The sequence below is a fragment of the Sander vitreus genome, chromosome 12 (assembly GCF_031162955.1).
Source record: "Sander vitreus isolate 19-12246 chromosome 12, sanVit1, whole genome shotgun sequence".
Lineage (NCBI taxonomy): Eukaryota > Metazoa > Chordata > Actinopteri > Perciformes > Percidae > Sander > Sander vitreus.
Window position 1 is genome coordinate 20,202,511 of NC_135866.1, and position 20,489 is coordinate 20,222,999.

Sequence of the window (20,489 nt, forward strand, 5' to 3'; positions counted from 1 at the left end):
TGTAGAATATTCTTATTCATTGATTTTGATCTTAAAATAATCTTTGTTTAAGAAATCATAATAACTGTTTAATGTAATTGGAGGTGTGTTTTCCAAATGGTGACAGCAGCATTGACTTTTGGACTGAAGAGATTATTTTGTTCTAACACTGACTACAACCAGTTTGTCTTGTTTTAATACCATGACACAGATTCAGCTCAACACAAACAGCATTTGTCATGGAGCATGACACGCTACCATGACTGTGCCCACAGAAAAGATTCCTTTGTATCCTTCTGAAGTGAACAGTCACTGCTGAGTACTGAGAGGTGTAAAAACGGAAAAAAGAAAAAAAAAATTGTGTAAACAATATACTTTGTTTTATGTAATGTACTGGGTGGTTAAAAGGTATAATATGAGCAGGATGAGTAGTTGTGTCAAAGCCTTCATTTTCAGCCTGTGCTTCCCTATACTGGCTGAAAAAGGAGCTGCAGCAAGAACATTTCATCAGATATCAACGTTTAAAGTTCCTGTCGTCCTAAATGTTCATTTAAACTCATGCTGGAGGCGTTAAGTTTAGTTGAACCTTTAATGTAAACAAAGATATTGCGGGCACCGTAAAACACATATGCTTACCTAAAACATAAATAGTTGAGCCTATCTCTCTCTCTCTCTCTCTCTCTCTCTCTCTCTCTCTCTCTCTCTCTAAGGATGCTGTGTGACACGCCCCTTTAGCCTGTTTCCACTGACCTCCAAAAGGAGACGGTCCTGAAACAAAGCATTCCCTTATCATGCAGCTGCCTAGATCCCAGAATATGTAGATACACAAACATATTTATACATGAACAGGTTTGGTTGTTAGAGACTGGCCGAATATTCTCGTCCCCTGACCTAAGGATGTTGTCTAAGCTTTTCCTGCAAATTTGGTGATTCCATAGAAAATCAATGTAAAGACGCGAATAGACGTGAAGTCACGGAACGAGTATGAACATGGCATCATTAGAATATACTAAACCCCCGTCAATTTATCTCCACTCACGAATTGACAACTAACTTTGCAAGGGTGTGCCAGTTTTCTCGCAAGCCGAAAAGAGCAGACTGGGCTTTGTCGGGACGGGGGCTTAAAGAGACAGATGTTACGATGGACCATTAGAGACAGAAGGTGACTACAGGTATAGTGAGACTAGTCTCGCTTTGCCAGACCCTCCTCCAAAGCGCGCTCAAGGAGAGTCTGGCTACTCCACACAGCATTCAGGGATGGGAGGAAAACGTGCTCTGCTTTATTGGCATTTCTTTAAACCAATCACAATCGTCATGGGCGGTGCTAAGCTCTGCACAGAGCCGCTGCAAAATAGTTTTGCGAGAGAAAACTCAGCTTGGACAGAGTCTAGCTAGCTGTCTCAATTTACCATGCAGAGATCTGAGGAGCAGTCAACAATAGTGCTCATTAATCCACCAAATTTAAAATTCCAACACAAAGAAAGCGGAAGGAAATGGAAAATACATGCATCCAGCGGAATTTCCTGCAGCACTGGAGCAACCCCCGAAGTGGAACGCGAAGGATATAGAGTCAGACAGACAGTATAAAGAAAATAATGTTGTTTTTGTTTTACATTAAAGCATGTAAACATGTTCTGGTAGAAACCCAAAATACAAGTATGAACCTAAAAAATTAGCAAAATATGTCTCCTTTAATACAAAAAAAACCTTACTGTTTTTTATTTATTAGCATGGTTTAACATCTCTGAATCGCTGCCCAAATTGTTCAGCAATACGAGTAGTAGAAGTGAAGTGAAACAAAATGACAATTTAGTCTGATTATGAGGCTACAGATTTAATTCTTCAAAGCACTTACATACATTTGAAATGTACTGCATCTCAGTGACCATGTGTCTGATATTTGCAATTTATTTTTTATAAAATAGACACAAAACAGTTGTCGTTGTCTTTACATTTACACATTTTAAATAGAAAAATGGATGCATCTAAATGGGTGCATAACTTTTGTGTCTTTTACAGCAGCTCCCTCCTGTACATCACAGTGGGGTTAGTGTTTATTTCAACAATCATTATCACAGGAAATGTGTGAGTCTTGTTTAAAACATCCTAATTTAAATTCTGATTGTTTAAACTTGTGACTTTATTCCTTTTTACATACCTGTCTTTGATAGAGCAAAGCAAATGCAGTAACTGTACTTTTATAATTTTAGATCTAATCAGGACTTGTTCAATTTAATTTTGTCAATTAAACGAGACTCACATATTGTCCTCAGTGGTCGTACGCATGTTGCATTTTCAGGGGTATCTCCAAAAGTGAAATTAGAAACTCCGTTGAGGATCCTCCTCATACACATAGAGGATATTATTATTTTATAAATCACATTTTTTCTTGCCAAACACATGAGGTTTCAGACTCTGGTGATGTTCTTTACTGTTACCCTGATGTCCACACCTGGTCGGAGCTGCCTGATAAGGGTGTACAGCTGAAAGATACAAATCATTTTTAAATAATCATATTCAGGTCTGTCTCAACCATACAGTCACTTAACTACAATGTGTTCAGATTGTGTTCCGCACAGATTATATTAGATAACATAATCAATGTTAAACTAGTTTTATGAATGTTTTATCATAGAAATGAAAGACAGAATAGGACATGAGATTTGTTAAGACAGGGAACAAGGTTAGGTAGTTACCTGGAGCAGGGCTGGAACTATTGTTGTTTCATTTAGCTCATGATCGGACATAACAGCAGCCTGGAGGAACGCTACAACTGTGGGACATATTTAAAAGGAAATTCATTAAAATCATGTTGGACATCAAGTTGAAATATATTGTGCGAGCTTAAAACACACTTACCATCGGCATTTAAACCAGGTGCCACGACTGATGTGGCCTGGACTGACTCCGTAGGAGACGGAAAGGGAGAAGTAAGTGAACTCATGTCAGTGGTGAAGGAGTTGGCTGGGAAAATATTAAAATAAATTATAAGACCACATTTTAAATCTAGACGGTTGAACTTGTTATTACAAACTTTAACTTAATAAATGTAGCCTACTTACAGTATACACTGATTTTTTTTTTTTTAACTCATTTAGATTTCCCAATGATTTCAGCCTGTGTACTTACTTGTCTGTGCGGCACATGTGACCAGACATCCAACAAACAGGATCAGCAGCAGCATGTTGAAAGTTTATTCCAAAAAAGAGAGTGAAATCTGTAGTGGAAAAGTGTTCCGTCTGCTTTCAGAGAGTCGCTGGTTACCTTTGTTGTGTGTCAGGAAACGATAGGCCTACCCTTATTATTCAGAGGGTGTGGCAACACCTGAACAAAACACCTCGAAGAACAACCTTGTCAGGAGCGACTCAAGCAGGTAACAAAGGTTAATACAAAACCTTTACTCTTTAATGAAATATGAAAAGTTTGCCTTTTTTAGTCTGTCAAGCACGGACCAGATCTTTACTCTCGCAAGGATCCTGGAGGGAGCCTGGGAGTATGCCCAACCAGTCTACATGTGTTTTGTGGATCTGGAGAAGGCGTATGACCGGGTGCCCCGGGAGATACTGTGGGAGGTGCTGCGGGAGTACAGGGTGAGGGGGTCCCTTCTCAGGGCCATCCAATCTCTGTACGACCAAAGCGAGAGCTGTGTCCGGGTTCTCGGCAATAAGTCGGACTCGTTTCAGGTGAGAGTTGGCCTCCGCCAGGGCTGCGCTTTGTCACCAATCCTGTTTGTAGTATTTATGGACAGGATATCGAGGCGTAGTCGGGGTGGAGAGGGGTTGCAGTTCGGTGGGCTGGGGATCTCATCGCTGCTTTTTGCAGATGATGTGGTCCTGATGGCATCATCGGCCTGTGACCTTCAGCACTCACTGGATCGGTTCGCAGCCGAGTGTGAAGCGGCTGGGATGAGGATCAGCACCTCTAAATCGGAGGCCATGGTTCTCAGCAGGAAACCGATGGAGTGCCTTCTCCAGGTAGGGAATGAGTCCTTACCCCAAGTGAAGGAGTTCAAGTACCTTGGGGTCTTGTTCGCGAAAGTGAGGGGACAATGGAGCAGGAGATTGGTCGGAGAATCGGCACAGCAGGTGCGGTATTACATTCAATTTATCGCACCGTTGGGACGAAAAGAGAGCTGAGCCAGAAGGCAAAGCTCTCAATCTACCGGTCAGTTTTTGTTCCTACCCTCACCTATGGTCATGAAGGCTGGGTCATGACCGAAAGAACAAGATCTAGGGTACAAGCGGCCGAAATGGGTTTCCTCAGGAGGGTAGCTGGCGTCTCCCTTAGAGATAGGGTGAGAAGCTCAGTTATCCGTGAGGAGCTCGGAGTAGAGCCGCTGCTCCTTTGCGTCGAAAGGAGCCAGTTGAGGTGGTTCGGGCATCTGGTAAGGATGCCCCCTGGGCGCCTCCCTAGGGAGGTGTTCCAGGCACGTCCAGCTGGGAGGAGGCCTCGGGGGAGACCCAGGACTAGGTGGAGGGATTATATCTCTAACCTGGCCTGGGAACGCCTCGGGATCCCCCAGTCGGAGCTGGTTAATGTGGCCCGGGAAAGGGAAGTTTGGGGTCCCCTGCTGGAGCTGCTACCCCCGCGACCCGACCCCGGATAAGCGGATGAAGATGGATGGATGGATGGATGGAGTCTGTCAAGCAAGTGCTTTCTAAAGTTGTGATTACTGATTTGTACGAGCCCCGGAAGGATCACTAATAAAAAACATATATATCGAGGCCAGAAGTGCTATTGCGTGGCCACGAGCTTTTTCTATATACAGATATTATGGAGAAATTGCATTGCATTCTGAGCAGAGAATGAAGTCACACTTCCTCTGTGTGTTTTGTACGCTCTAAAATAACCTTTTTGCGGACACACCTTTTTTTTTTTTTTAAAGGTAGCAACTCTAGTCGATTGAGAACAATTTCTCATTTGCAACGACGACCTGTCACATTCACACATTCATACCTGGAAGCTGCCCGGTACAACCACAGTCTGATCTGTGGCCACTTAGCAGCTCCACTGGAGCGGTTGAGGTGAAGGACCTTGCTCAAGGGCACCTCCTTGGTGGTAATGAGGGAGAGACAAGCGCTGCTCTTTCACTTTCCCCACCCAGATTTTATCCTGTCGGTCTGGGGATTGAACCGACGACCTCACGGTCACAAGCTCGCTTCTAAACCCTAACCCTAACAGCTGCACTTTGTATCAAACTCGACCAAAACAATGTGAAAATGGAAATAATGTAGCCTGGTTTTTATTGACATTAAACAAACACAGTTATAGGCTACCCTAATAAAAGACCATATGCCTACATTTTGCTGTTAGAAACTGCATATAATGCCTTATTAGACTCAAAATATACTATACTTAGACACTATTAAACCAAATTATTATGAAGAATTTTACAACCTCACTTTAGTTTTTTAAAGTGCTTACACATGTTTTTCAAAACTCTACACACAATTCCCTAAACTGCACACACACAAATGCAAAATGCCTTAAATCTCCTTCAAAATGAAACACTGCATTCAAAATGCCATTCACCTCTCAAAATAAGGCATTTGTATCAAACACTTTTTTCATAATAGTACATTTTTGGATATACCATGGCATGTACACACTGTTGCTCTAAATCTAAAGCTCTGACTTCCATAGGCATATTTACATTTCCATACAAGTTAAGTGTCGAAAGTAATCTGCTGACAGGGGTTGAAATGTTCACTGTAAACACCAATGCAATGTTGAAACAGAAAATATGTATTTGGCAAAACATTACTGTTGAAAACAAAACCACTGTGGACACCACTGTAAAGCGACTCAAGTTTGTCTTGACTCTCAGTCCAGCTTCTCTCATGGTCAACCCGGGGTTGCTCACATGATCACTAAGTGTGGCGTTGATCTCAGCAGAGATGGTTCTCCTTCCTTCTCTTCTTTGCTTGTCTTCTTTCAACTTGTCCTCTTCTTCTTCCTCCTCCTCTTGTTTCAACTCTTCCTCCTAGAACTTGTCCTCATTGTCCCCTGCCTCTCCCTCCTACTCCCTTCACTTTCTACTCTCTTCACTTGGCATCCATTGTTCAAAAAAGGTAATCTGACCTTTGACTTATGTATAGGTCTATACTAAAGCAGTGATTGGTTAGTGATCAGTTAAAGATGCTCTAAGGGACCGTTCGGTATTTATGGAATGGACCACCGGAGGAAAATAGGGGAGAATCATGTCTTTTTATTTTCTGTTGAGGGGAGGGTCACCCAACTTTTTAATTCATGAAAAGAGCAAAATTTTAAAGTGGCTTGTTTGGTGCATATTTATCCATGTAGCTCTCAGTCTCGGCCCCCTAGCAGATGGGTCTGACCGCATACGTGGAGTTTGCTGGGGGGGCAGGAGGAGCACAAACGCAAAAAACGAAACTTACTGTTGCACTAGTCTGGACATCTTGCCGTGCCAACCTTGCAATAAAGGTTTCCTAAATGCCATGTATATAAATGTGATGTCAGCTTACTAATTGATTGCGGGTTTTGTGTAGATTTGGACTTTTATACGTTTATTCCACTTTGTTTAAACGGCGAAGTGGAGAGGCCTCGTTCACCTGTTTGGAGCTGGCTGGGGAATGTGACGCCTTGCTGGATACACCGTGACTCTGATTGTGGATCTACTGATCGCTGTGGATTACTTTTTTTCTGTGTCATTGGATTAGGGCAAAATACGGATCTTTTTTCTTAATGTGTCTTAACGTTTTATGGTGAGTTTGGAGAGGCATCTCAACAGACTGTAGGTCCAACACTGATTGTTCACTGTTACATTTTATTTGAATTTAAGTCCGCCACCGTCTGTCTATTGCGTTCCAAGACAGCCGTGCCGCGATTGGATTTCATAAGGGCGAATTGTTAAATTGTTACAATGTAATTTAAAATCTGCTTTAAAAATAAACATATGTGTTTTGGAATACAATGTTCAGCTTCGGCAGCTTTACCTATGTGCTAAAATATACAATGACGAAGCCTAGTGGCGAGTCCATAGCAACCAGTGTTGAATTGGTTATATCCCAGTGTCCTTTGCTGAATGGTCTCAATGTTTTATTGTTTTATTTCATGTGAATACTAGTTTACTAGAGGAGTAACTTAGTATTTGAAGTAAGGCAGTAATGTAGGAAGTGTGCATTTAGTTTCTACAACAATGTTAGTTAATAAATCTACTGAAATGGTCACCACACCATAACAGAGGAGTGTGATGTGTAAGATCAGAAAGCAGAGGTAAACTCCTGTACATCACGGCTGTAAAATTCAAATGGCATCTGTACTTCTTTGCTAAGTGCAAACTTGCACGTAAAGGGGAGGGTCATTCCTCTTTTTCAAATCATTTTGGAGGGCCATAGGAAAAATATTACTGATGAGGGGAGGGTCAAGTCTTTTTAGTTTAGAGGCCACAAAACTCCTCCAGTGGCCTCTTAATTAAATAACAAACAGTCCCTAAGCGATGTTGGGTGACATCATTTCTTGTTGACGTTCAAAGTATTTTCAAACAAAACGAGGCTAACTCGACCCTCCCTCCTCCTCATTCCGGCCCCTCCCTTACATGCACTAACCCCCCAACCCCCAACCCCCGAATCCTTCTTGTCGGTTATGGGCTGGAACACTGTTTATGTTTCGTAGTGAGGCTTACCTGTGTCCCGTAACAGACATGATTTGTCTGGACTCCAGCCCGGCCTCAGACAGACTACGGACAGCCGTGCTTCTAAGACTGTGGTTGGTGTATCTGGTGGTCAGACCAGCTGCTTTGGACAATCGTGGAAGCATGTCCCCCAGATAGTTCTTCCCCATCAGCTGTGTGGAGTACCAGAGATGTGGTTGGGGGACCTTCAGTGGATGGAGGTAGAAGGCGGTGACACCCGGCGTACATCTGGCGAGATATTTTTTGAAGCTCAGGACTGGACATCGGCGCAGTTTGTTTTTGTTGCCGTTTGTGGAGCCTGGGCTGTCTACAGAGACCGCATTTTTTTTTACAGTGTGTTCAGGGGACAGGCAGCTAGCAGATAGTGAGGAGATGTTTGCTGTATGTGACAAAAAAATGTTGTAGCCTAAAAAACGCGTGACATCGCTTAAAGCACCTTTAAGCAATTAGTGTTGCATATGTAAGGACCTGGTGAATAAGTGTAGCATTTTGACTGGTTGTTTAGAAAAGGAAAGCAAGTCTATTCCTGTTAGATTTTTGTGTCTTAGGTAGAGAATTGTTTAGTGTTTTGAAAAAGGTGTTTTATGCAATTGAAAACTTAGTCAAAGATTGTGCAACATGTAAAGATTTTGTGTGTAAGCAGTTTTTTAAAAACTGTAAGATACCTTTATTTTGAAATTGCGGGTTTACTCCAGCTTCCTACTAGATTATCTGTATTTCATGATGTTGCATGTTTAGTTAAGAGTGTGTAGGCTATTCATTGTGCCACGGTAATGCTGGTAAAAACTAATTTCAGTAATTAGCCTGTTAGGAAACTAGTCTCATTAGGTACTAATCTACCTGGCTAGCCCAACTAGCTTGCTCTTTATTTTATTATTGCTGTGAACGTTTCATCCAGAGAGAATACATCTCATTTACAGTCAATAAATGCTTTTATTAATGTGCTGTGACAACTGACAGATATTCATCCATTTGTATTATTTGTGTTTTATTTCTGAAACTGTAACAATAATCACCACTATGATGTACCGTTTGTAACGTCACTGTTCGTACTTCTTCCAGTCTGTACAAAACAAACAACCAAAAACAGGAAAGAAAAAACAAGGATCATGTTTCTTTTTTTATTAAAAGGACATATTAACTGATCATAGCTGAGCATTAGCTGCTCTGTTTGATTAGGAGTTACTCATTAACTAATGGTTCACTAGCAGTTTGTCATTCCTCATTTGTTTCCCTGTAACAACTCAAATTGTGTACACATTTGTGTACCTATCTTAAAGTGTTACCGAATAAGACCAAATTAACAATAACAGACTTTTAATGCATTCAAATACAGTATGACATGACATCCGTAATTAAAGAATAAATCGGCCATCATTATGGGTTCTTTAACTTTCTGCTGCTGCTGCTGCTCGCAGAACTGGAACGTCCGGAGGTGGTGAGAGGAGGGGAGGTCATGGCCAGATCCAAGCCCAGTTGCACAGTCTTCAGCACGGGGGAGTGAAGTGCAGAGGACCTGGGGCTGCTGCTGGCTGAGGACGCAGAAGACCTACAGTACAGAGAGAAAAACACCATAAAGATACAGAGGAAGAGCAGCACAGCAATCTTTTACATGATAGAAGTACACAGGGTGACATATATATGTGATTTATTCATACAGATAAAGAAAAGTGAATATCTTTTTCCAGAATATTTCTCCATCAGACTGTGGAGCAGCATACCTGTGCAACAGTCTTTCTCAGCTGACTGATTATATTCCATTGACAAGAGCAGTATTCAATTATTTTCCTCATGTTCATGTTTATAATCAGTCCAATAGTTCAAACTCACGACCATCTGACAACAAGCCTTCATTATTTCTCTAACCTCCACTATCACTTCTCTGGAGAAGAGGTTTTATTAAGAATTGATCAAGTCTGACCTGAGAGAGGCAGAGCTGCGGGCAGAGCTTATGGAGCTCTGATGGCTGGAAGGAGTAGAAGACGGAGATGGAAGAGACAAATGGGCCTGAGAGAGAAAAACACTCAAAGTTAAGGCATATATGTTTTTGCAACTCCATAAATGACTATAAATGACCACAGCCTGTCATCACTTAAAGGTCCCATATTGTAAAAAGTGAGATTCCCATGTCTTTTTTATTATAAAGCAGGTCTAAGTGCTATAGAAATTCTGTGACGGTATCAAAACGCTTATTCCACAGAGAAATGTACACAGCCTGTATTCAAACACGGTGCCTTTAAACAAGCCATCAGGATTTCCGTATGGTTGTGTCCTCACAGCTATACTATATAGAGGTAGAAAGTGCCGTTACAGTGCAGTTACAGTCATTGCCCGGCTGCAATGACGGTGCAGAGATGCCAAGAGCGCAGATGTGGAAAACCTGTAAACGCTGACTAATCAGAGTGGGTGTGGGGCTTAAAAAGACAGGCGCTAAAACGGAGCGTTTCAGACAGAGGGTGAATAGAAGTATATTCAGACTGACAGTACAAGAACAATAATGTTTTTGAACATTAATGCATGTAAACATGTTCTAGTAGAAACCCAAAATACAAGGATGAACCTGAAAATGAGCGTGATATGGGACCTTTGCTTAATTAATCTTCTGAATATAAAAAAACAACAGTGTCAATTGTTTTATACCTGTAGGAAGTATTTCTTCAACACTGATCTGAGGTCAGGGGTGTCATCCATGGCCACATTCAGCATCTTGTTGATACTCTTATTAAATTCTTTTAACTCCCTTAGCTTAATGTCCTTCTCCTCGAAAGTCTCAGTTTTGGTGTTTTTTGCCAAGCGGATCTCTTTGGTAAGCTTAGAGCACTAATAGACAGACAGACGACAACACAAAATTAAAATGTGATTATGGTGACTGCTAATAAATGTTTGTAGTCAAGGATAACTGTACTGTATATACACACACAACATTGCTCCTTTAGAAAGTGGGACAGGGAGACATCAAACCTGCTTTGTGGCTCTGACAACCTTCTCCTGCTGGGAAGCGATTTCTTTGTTCAGCTTACTGATGAGTGACTGTTTGTGCTCTATTTTATCTTTCTCCACCTGCTCTTCTTGCAGCAGACTCTCCAATGTATTGTTCATGTCCTGGAAATGGAGAGTGACACACACACACACACACACACACACACACACACACACACACACACACACACACACACACACACACCAGGTCAACTTTACTGGATGACTTGATCAGATAGAGTTGTTGAGCTAGTTTATTCATGACCCAATCGTCTCACAGGGACACACCTAAACAAGACAATAAGCTACTTGTATAATACCGTATTTTCCGGACTATAAGTCGCACCAGTCAAAAAATGCGTCATGAAGAGGAAAAAAACATATAAGTCGCACTGGACTATAAGTCGCATTTATTTAGAAATTGATTTCACAAAATCCAAGACCAAGAACAGACATTTAATCTGGAAAGGCAAGTTATTAAACTACACAACAGCACACAGAACAAGGGGCTGAATACGGTAGGTGTCCGGTATGTTAACGTAACGTAACTACACTGTTGACGAGCCTCTCCCAGCAGCACGTTGTTCAAGCACCCATCTGTGGACTCCTTCCTCCAGCTCTGGCCATCTTGATTTCAGCGCGCGACTAGCTTTCTTTGTTTTCTTCATTGCAGTAAGACTAACCTTTTTGCCAGTCCCTCACAAGTTTCTCACTCACTCCATACTTTCGTTCTGCTGCTCGATTACCGTTTTCGGCTGCGTATTTTACTACCTGCAGTCGCCTGCAGTTTCTTTTCTTTCTCGCCCACACACCAGAACGTTTTGGCAAAACCTCAGCAGATTCATCATTGACCATATTTATAAAGACTTTGCCTTATTGTGGAAGGATGTTATTTTTTGCTTTTATAAAAGCCATAGTAAAGAAAAGATGTACTTCATTATAAATGTATTAATTCTTTTGGCAAAATTTCACATTCATAAGTCTAAATTCAGCGCTAAAAAAAACCTAGTTTTGTACTTTTTCTCCATGAAGTTGAACATTATATTAATCTGATTTCTGGCTCAAACAACAAAAAGGCTGTTAAAACTGTCAACATATGGTCCTCTTTCCCTTTGTAATGGCCTATAAGCTTCCCCTGGCAATCTTGTTTTATATTTTGTTTATTTTTTTATTGTTGTATGTTATGTATATTTTGGCTATTCACATGTGATTTGTACCCTTTATTTACAATAAAAAATAAAAAATAAAAATAAAAAAGTTTCTTTTCTTTCTCAGTTGTCCTTAGGAGCAGCATATAGTTGTCACAAGCCTAGAGCGCCTCTCGCGGCTGTAGACGGTAATGTTTTCAGCATGAAATAACATTTAAAAACATGTTAAATTATATATATTTTGATATATAAGTCGCACCTGACTATAAGTCGCAGGACCAGCCAAAGTATGAAGAAAAGTGTGACTTATAGTCCGGAAAATACAGTACTGAAGAAGAGAGACGGGAAGGAAGAGCAAGTGTTTTTACAAAGAAGATCATCAAAAATGGCAAATAAAAAAATACATAGTAGTATATATTGAAAGAACGCAGGAAATGTTAAAGATTATTTCCTAACATATTTAATGTTAAACTATAAACTAAATAATGTATGCTCTAAAATGGGTTGGGTTGTAATAAAAAAAAAAATTGCCGTCAGCTTGCTATAGTGTAACCTATTTAGAGTGAAGTTGGATATAGTCGACACATCTGACCTGATACTTTTATTAAAATGCTGTTTAAATATAAAATAGGAAGTTTTTGAATTACATTTCACATACATAATAAATATACCTAAAGATGATATTATCTGTTAACTCAGAGACATTTTCTCCTTGTACGCATATACTATATGAATAGAACAAAGTCATTAGCAGTTAGCATTGAGTTTAATATATTGTTCGGCCTACTAAATTTATTATTTTGGAAGTTATGTTACAGCTGCAGTGACTTCCTGTTTACATAGTTGATTGCTTTTGATTGACCACACTACAGAGTACTTCCTAGCAACCAATGCACACATCAAAGTCTCTACTGGCTAAGAATTTTCCTGAGTTTAAGTAAATCACTAGTTTGGAACCAGCTAGTGGTTAGAAATAACTTAGACAAGACTTTACACACAGACTTAGTGATGGATTTACAAATAGCTGATGCATACTAATCCAGAATAAAGAGGGATGTTTCACACATTTTTAGTGGTCAGTAAGTAACTTTGAATTCTTGTTGATGGACATAAACACTTTATACTATTAACTGTTGTGAGCATCAGAAGGTTGACTATCATACTAGTAATAAATAAGGAATAGGCAACAAATAATAACTTGTTATTGACTGTACCATGGTAGGACAACTTTTGGAGGAGGGACTCTTAATGTAACACTAATAGAGGAGTATTGTTATGGGATAAGTATCTGATGAGGTATTTGGTATTAAGGAAGTAATTGTAATGCGCTCTACACTGGCTATAGAAAGGAATAACCTGGAAGTCCTGTTGGAGCTCTTGGAGTTGTCTTTTCCTATACTTCAGCATCTCTTCAGCCGCCCTCAACTGCTCTTCCAGCTTCAGTTTTTCCTGGTGCTCTGGACCTAAAACAAAAACAGTCTGAATTACTTTGTGATCAATGATCGCTGCTCTGTTGATTTTAACAGACGAGGAGAAATAAACCACATTAATACCATAAAACTCCTACTGATGATTCCTAGTTTAGTTTATTTCAGTCTGCCTTGTCATACGTACTGGATTCATTTACTTTGTTGAGGGATTTGCGAAATGCTGAGTTACTGTTGTTGAACAACTGAATGGTGTTCTCCAGAGCTCTATTTTCCAGCTCGATCTTGCGGATGTTAGCATCCAGAACGTCTCCCTTCCGCTTGAGCTCCTCTTTCTCTTGTGCAGCCTGATGAAGAGCACACAGCAGTGATTCAAAGTGCTTGTGTGCACTGTAGGAACACATCTAACTCAGTTTAGCTTCAACAGACTCTGTATGTAACACAGTGGTGTGTTTAAAGACCTCTTACTGTACCTTTGTGATGTAGTAAGCCTGTGATTTCTCCTCTTCCCCCTCAGGAGCCGCCAGTGAAAGCATCACGACCTCAAAGCGTTTCTTCATCATGTCAATCTTGGACAGTTTCTCATTCAGCTCAGCACTGACACAGAATCAATCGCTAAATAAAGTGATCTTATTTTTGTAAAAATGTTCTCAAACTCATGCAAGTATGACATGATTCACAACGGAGAGCAACGTTTTATCTCTTTGACTGTATGGAAAATAGTCGGCTAGATGAGCAAAGGCTGCAGAAAAGTGAGATTTAGGGTCACAGCTGGGTTTTTACCTGAGTCTCTGTCTCTCCTGCTCACTGATCTTGAGCTGCTGGCTGAGCATTTCTCTGTAGACCTTGACCTCTTCCTCCCTGTCCTTTATGGCTTTCTGCAGCTCCAACTTCCTCTTCTCCAGGGACAGCACGCTGCCCGCCTTGTTGTACAGCAGATCCCTCATACGCTTGACCTCTATCTTCATGACGTTGTGCTCCACCATGTTGTCCTGATGAGGAACATATAAAGTCAACATGATGCTTAGTGGTTGCTCATTTTTTATGGATACTGTTGATGATATTTTCTGTGTAAAAACATCATTCGCTGACTGATGACGTCAGCTATTTGGTATCTGGTGTCTACAGATACAGCTGACATCTGTGGTTGAGTGCTGGGCAGCATTGACATTCAAATAGTGATAATTACAGCTGTAACTAACAATTATTCTGATTATCACATTATCTAATTATTGTTTAAAGGATCCAACATTTTGGTAACAACACTTATTTGCTTTCTCATCGAGAGATAGATGAGAAGCTCAATACGACTCTTGTGTCAATATACAGTGAATATGTAGCTGAAGCCAGCAGCCTGTTAGCTTAGCTTAGTCATTAGCTTAATCTGTACAATAACCAAAACGTAAAAGTGAATTTTATGCAATTTACATGGATTTCTGTGCTGGACTATTTCTTATCCGGGAGAAGTTACTTCCCGGTTTCCTGGCAACTGGTTGACTAATGGAATCAGTTTCAGTCTAGACCGAGCAACTGGCTGACATTGCAATCCGTAGAGCCTACGCTGCTAGCCTGACTAAAAATGCCAATCCATTTGCTGGTTCCTGTTTCTAAAATGTGAGGATCAGCTGTTTTTCTCTGTTTAATATCTTTGTAAAATGAAATTGGGCATTGGGACTGTGTATGGTGTCACCTAAGGCCCTGGCAAACTAATAGTTGACAGACAGAATAGTTGATAGTGAAAATAATTGTTAGTTTCAGGCAGCCCTAGGTACTTTTTCTCCATTAATAGTTGACAGATTCCAAAACGGAATCTCAAAATAAAATTATTATTACTTATTTTGTCAGACCTACTGAAAGCTATTTAATTTACAATTATATGAAAAAGAGAAAAATAAAAAATTAATTATTTTGCAATTGGGGGGCTGTAACCACTAAATGTTTGGAAATTTTACTTGATTAATGCTTTACTGAGCCTCAATTAATTTTCTGTCAATCAAATAATTATTTATATATAAAGATAATGACCTTCCAAAGGGAGATATAACTTTGAATCCAATTGTGTGAAAAGAAGCATTTGTGTTTAATCTCCTAAACATAATTAGAACACAGCAATTCGACACGTCAGGGACTCAAGTGATTTCATGACACCTGCTGTGACATCAGTTACCTGTTTCCTGAGCCTGAGTCTCTTCAGCTCTTTTTCATTGGAGTTACGGAGTAGCAAGAGCTCTTCCACCTTGTTGGTCAGATCTCTCCTTTGAGCTTCTGACTTCTCCATCTCTTTCCTCAAATAGCGAATATCATTCTGTCAGGGACAAAGACACGTGTGTGATGGAATTATTTCACTGGTTCAGTGTGTGAAAAATGCAGAATAGTATGGTGAGGTGACAAACAATCAGACTGACCTCAGACTCCTTGAGTGTGTTGGTAAGCATCTTGGCCGTCTCCTTCTTCTCCTCTAGGGCTTTGGTCAGCTCAGCGATTTTTGCGTCTAGCATTTGTTTTTCATCCGAGTGAGCTTCACCTTGCAGCCGTGCCAGTTTTCTACCCAGGCTGACAATCTGGGAGTCCTATACACAATGCAGCAAAGTGAAAGGAAAATCTGAATATATACATATTGCAGAGTCTAGCACCAACCTAGGGAAAGCTGGGTAGTGGGATTGTAGAAAAGTGTGTGTTTTTTGGTAAGCGTGCCTGTTGACTCGTGATCATCTGCTGTCTTATTAATTCCTTCTCCAGTTTTCTGAGCTGGCTGTCCAGGCTGGTGATGGTGGATTTACTCCTCGAAACCTGAGCGATAGAATTCTTCTCGTTGGTCTTGAGGGCCTGCAAACGCTCTTTACGAGAAAAAAGCTCCTCCCTGCAGTCACGCAGCTGGACATCCAACTCCTATAGCAAAGCACAGGCCAAAACAGGGTTACACAGTAGTATTACAGTATTATATAATTTTGAGCACAATAAAAATGGCCTTGTCATATGTAGCGCAGATTCCAAAAACACATTTTAATTAGTGCAGTGTGTGAAGTTCAGGGTCTTCTAATAGGGCTGGGCGATATGGAGAAAATCAAATATCACAATATTGTTGACCTCGATATCGATATTGCGGCGATATTGTAGGGTTGACATTTGGTGCATTCACAAAATATTTTTCCAATTAGATTTTTGATATATAATCATCAGTAACGTGGATTTAATGACTATGTGGGTAAAGGCAAATAATAGAACAGCTAGACCAGTCTGGTAAGTTCACAAACTGACATCATTTTACTATAATGCAGCTTATAAAACCAGGAGAGACAACACTTGTGTCATATTACGATATTACAATATCTAAAATCTAAGACGATATCTAGTCTCATATCACGATATCGATATAATATTAATATATTTTGCCCAGCCCTATCTTCTAGTTCACATTTAGTTTTAATTTGTTTAGGTAATGTATTTGTGTCTTCACAGCAAAGAGCATGGTTCTTTACTGTCTCAGCTTTGATGGTCAATCCTTGTGTTTTTTTAAGAGAATATTAGCTGTTAATCATAATATAAATAAAAAAGCTTTTGTAATGTAGTAATGTATTGAGCTTTCAGTGCAGCTTTAAATTCTTGGCTACGCCAACATAATACAGAAGTTGATATTTTGATTGCGTCCAAAAGCCATCAGCAAAAATGAGATGCAAAATGGTCCTGAGATGAAGAACTTTAAAAAAATAAAAAAAAGTTGTAACATGTACAACAGTTCTCTGTTTCCAACAAAGCAGAGTAAGAGTTTATGGTTCAGAACTGTCAGGCTGCTTACCTTGATTGCGTGTTCCTCATCCTTGAGGAGGTTGTCCATCTGTGCAGCTCTCTCCTCCTCACTAAGGGCGGTCTGAGTCACAACTTTCAGCTTCTCTTCCAGCGCAACATTGTAGGCCCTGGCCTGCTTGAGTCTACAACACACACATGTACAGACATAGCTTGTCTACTAAAGCTAGAGTGGTAATTTAGCAACAGACACACGTTGTAAGATTTCACTGACTTGTCATTGTTATCCTGGATGTCTTTTTTCATTCTGGCTATGTGGGATGTCACCGACTCCACATCGGAGGTTGCTCTGTCCAGCGTACCTTTGCAACTATCCAGCTGCAAAACACGAGAATCAATTTGCTCACTCTTCTGATGAAATTGGAACATTCTTTCAGCTGTGCCCACAACTGAAAATATTTGTTAACAGGATTTTCTCATAACAAAAGTTTGGTAGTTCAAAAGCTTTGAAATGCTGACCTCGTCCTTCAGCCTGCTGCAGTTACTCTCCTGCTCCTTCAAATCCTCCCGCAGCTTTACAGCCTGTCGGTTGGCCATTGTTATCTTCCTCTCCGTTTCCTTGTTGTTGTTCCTCTGAGTGTCCAGCAAGTGCTTCCTCTCTGTAATGGTGCAATTCCTCTCTCTGATGTTCTGATTGGCTTGGGCAAGTTGCTGGATGGATGAAGGAAAAAAGACACTTACAAACACTTGTGTACCGTTCAGTGTGCGTTCACATCCATCAGCTTTTATTGTTCAGAGGTTTATATGCTTTAGTTTGAGTCAGCACATCTTTTATCAGCAGAAGTGCAAGGTCACAGACTTTACCAGAGCACACTGCTGCATCTCAGCGTCTCGTTGCTTCATCTGCTTGATGGTGTTTTCCCACTGGTGGATGAGCTGCTGTGTCTCCAGGTGGGCCTGCTGCAAATTTTCTGTAGTTTTATCCAAAGCAATCTGTTCAGAAAGCAGAAGTAAAGTGTATTCTTATCTACATTGTGACAGTCTGCGGCTCAAAGACTTCACATTTCAGCCATATGAACAGTGAGAATGTACAGTGTGGTCTTACAGTACCTGTGCAGATATAGTCTCAGTCAATTCTTTGTCAAGTGCTTTGCGCTTTTCATTGGCCTCCAGTGTCTTCTTCTCTATAGCCAGAGTGAGTGACTGTATCGAGAGAGATTATACGGGTGTTACCTCAGGATAAGTCAATGTTGTAAACAATTACAGAATTATTTAATACAGCCCTTTTCTTCTCACCTTGATCCTCTGCTCATCTTGCTGGGCGTACTTGATGATGGCCATTGTGTCCTCATCTTTGCGTGCTGACTCCTCTAAAAAGCCATCCATGGTCTGCTGGTCCCAGTTCATTTGGTTCCTAAACTCCTCTAGCTTCTGTTTGGTCTTGAAGATATGGTTCTGAGGATATGGACAAAGGTTAACTAGCACATTTTGGCATCAACAGCTATAGTTGATTCTATGTTTAAAGTGTTGTGGATGGTATAGACCTCGAGCATGTTCCTCCTCTCTGCTAAAGATCTATGGTCATTCTCCATTTTAGCAATCTCTTGTGCCAGGCGACCTGTCTCTCTTTCTGCGAGGGAGGTGAGGTGTTTCTCCAACTCTTCATCTCGTTCCTTTGCCTTGCACAGAGCCTATGTGCAGAAAAATCAAAACGAGAAATTACTACCATACCATACCCTAACCATAACCCAATTACCAGAAGAAACACACACCTGTCTGACACATAAATAATAAACATGTTTTGATATACCTACCTCAGTATTTTCCAGCTCTTGTTTAGCGTTTGTGAGGAATTTGGTCATTAACTGCTTTTGATCCTTGTTTCTCTCAAGTTTGTTTTCCAGATGCACCGACTCTGTCTCTTTTTGACGAATCTGTTGTTCAGAAGGTCATCAGATTAAAAGCATAATAACATATAGGACATACAGTCTGCAGCATGTTTGTTCTTGTGAGCTATCTCGCATGATTTGCCTTTCACTACATGCAGTTAGAAACATTTGTCTGTGACACATGAACAGATTCACCATTTACCTAAAAAAACTCTGTCAGTTGCCCATTGCATGTTGACGTAAAACTTTACAACCAGGCATTAGGGCCATGCCGTCTAAATGCTTACAATGTAATTGTTACAATATGGTTGCAGTGTAGAGCAATATAGGTCTCACGTGAGCCTATATGTAGTAAAAGATTTTGATCAATTCCAAATTCCATTATTTGAAGAACCTACTTTAGACAAAGGTTCAAACAGGCAATACTGGCCACAGTTCAGTAGCCTACCACTGAGAAACATGACTGCCAGAAATATAGAGAATTTTTTTTCTCACCTAATAACTAAGCACATATGTAAACATTTAATATGTACACTACAAACATGTAAACATGTTGGTAATACAGGAACCGCACAGTAGATTTTCACACGTTTTAAAAGTTTGGCTAGCTATAGCTGCCAGTTTTCAGCATTAATTCCTGAGACACTTGATTTATTTATATTTTAACAATGTTGTTTAATTTATAAGAAGAAAAAAACTATTTATTTTTTATAAAAATATTAAACTTCGTAAGCTACATTAATCACGAGTCCTTATGTCATAACAAAGAGTATAGAATGTAACTATAATCTTTGTCACACTAAAAACATTAAACTGACTTTTCATTACATTTGTTTTGTCAAATAAACATCATTTACAGTAAAACCTCTTATTTTAACGTTAGGTCATTTTTGACCGTCCCTAAAGAATTCTAACTTCCGTTAAATGTCAAACATCCAATAACCACATCAGTTACTTTGTAACCGTTGCTGAAATAAAGTAGTGGTGTCATAAATTAATGTAATTGTGCCACACTCACCTCTTCTATCAAAGCCTTGTTTTCAGCGTTAGTTTCGGGGATAGCAAATCGCTCATCCCAGCCCATCTCGGATAAAACTGTATTAATAATGCTCGGCATTTTCCTGCAGTTGACTAAGCCTCTACAACTAACAAAAAAATTCAAACGTAATAATTGTTTCCGTTGGATTGTAATTAACCGCTGCTATCAGTTGTTTCTTTCTCCAGTTTGCTGTTGCTAACTGTTGCAACCGCTGTCTGTTGTCAGTCGCCCCCAGCAACCGCACGTGCCTTAAAATGTTGTCACCAGAGGGAGGCAGCACATCACCTCCCATTGTGCCGCAAGTCTTGTTTTACGTCTCAATTTCATTAAAATAAACATACCAAAAGCATTAAACATTAACGTTGTTGACCTATACAACTCATACAATACTCTGAGGCAACTCAAAACGTAGCCTATTATACATATCTACAGTATAAAGATGGCTAGGTTAAGCATATGGTATCTCCCTAAAAGCATAATCACTCTTGGCAGATCAATTTTTTCATTATTGAGCTTTTCAAAAAACATATCTAGCTTATTCCCTGTCAACATTACTGAATGATTAACTATTATAGGTTTTGTATGCAAGAATCCATGTCTACTTTCAGCTTAAAAATCAGTTATACAGAC

General features: G+C 40.1%; 2 protein-coding genes across 2 annotated transcripts; both read right to left on the reverse strand.

Moving 5' to 3' along the window:
* Positions 1-1,797: 1,797 nt before the first annotated feature.
* LOC144526802 (uncharacterized) lies at positions 1,798-3,259 on the reverse strand. Its single transcript, XM_078264464.1, has 4 exons — positions 3,109-3,259; positions 2,839-2,943; positions 2,676-2,752; positions 1,798-2,462 (listed from the first exon to the last, which is right to left on the reverse strand). The coding sequence occupies exons 1-4, from the start codon at positions 3,161-3,163 to the stop codon at positions 2,388-2,390; spliced, it is 312 nt and encodes a 103-aa protein (XP_078120590.1). The 5' UTR covers positions 3,164-3,259; the 3' UTR covers positions 1,798-2,387.
* Positions 3,260-8,740: 5,481 nt separating this feature from the next.
* Positions 8,741-20,093, reverse strand: ccdc39 (coiled-coil domain 39 molecular ruler complex subunit). Its single transcript, XM_078264447.1, has 20 exons — positions 19,839-20,093; positions 18,746-18,865; positions 18,476-18,622; positions 18,228-18,386; positions 18,042-18,134; positions 17,796-17,924; positions 17,451-17,642; positions 17,206-17,309; positions 16,984-17,116; positions 15,882-16,076; positions 15,593-15,757; positions 15,355-15,492; positions 13,971-14,179; positions 13,661-13,784; positions 13,375-13,534; positions 13,117-13,223; positions 10,595-10,735; positions 10,274-10,453; positions 9,555-9,640; positions 8,741-9,182 (listed from the first exon to the last, which is right to left on the reverse strand). Exons 1-20 carry the CDS (start codon positions 19,935-19,937, stop codon positions 9,011-9,013), a joined length of 2,853 nt encoding a protein of 950 aa, XP_078120573.1. The 5' UTR covers positions 19,938-20,093; the 3' UTR covers positions 8,741-9,010.
* Between the last annotated feature and the right edge of the window lie 396 nt (positions 20,094-20,489).

Excerpts from the sequence above, each read along its gene's own strand:
- LOC144526802 (XM_078264464.1), bottom strand. The coding sequence starts at position 3,163 with ATGCTGCTGCTGATCCTGTTTGTTGGATGTCTGGTCACATGTGCCGCA. Across the intron at positions 2,944-3,108 it reads CACATGTGCCGCACAGACAA|CCAACTCCTTCACCACTGAC; the intron begins GTAAGTACACAG and ends ATATTTTCCCAG. Across the intron at positions 2,463-2,675 it reads TAGTTCCAGCCCTGCTCCAG|CTGTACACCCTTATCAGGCA; the intron begins GTAACTACCTAA and ends TGTATCTTTCAG.
- ccdc39 (XM_078264447.1), bottom strand. The coding sequence starts at position 19,937 with ATGCCGAGCATTATTAATACAGTTTTATCCGAGATGGGCTGGGATGAG. Across the intron at positions 18,135-18,227 it reads AAGATGAGCAGAGGATCAAG|TCACTCACTCTGGCTATAGA; the intron begins GTGAGAAGAAAA and ends CTCTCGATACAG. Across the intron at positions 15,493-15,592 it reads ACACACTCAAGGAGTCTGAG|AATGATATTCGCTATTTGAG; the intron begins GTCAGTCTGATT and ends TGTCCCTGACAG.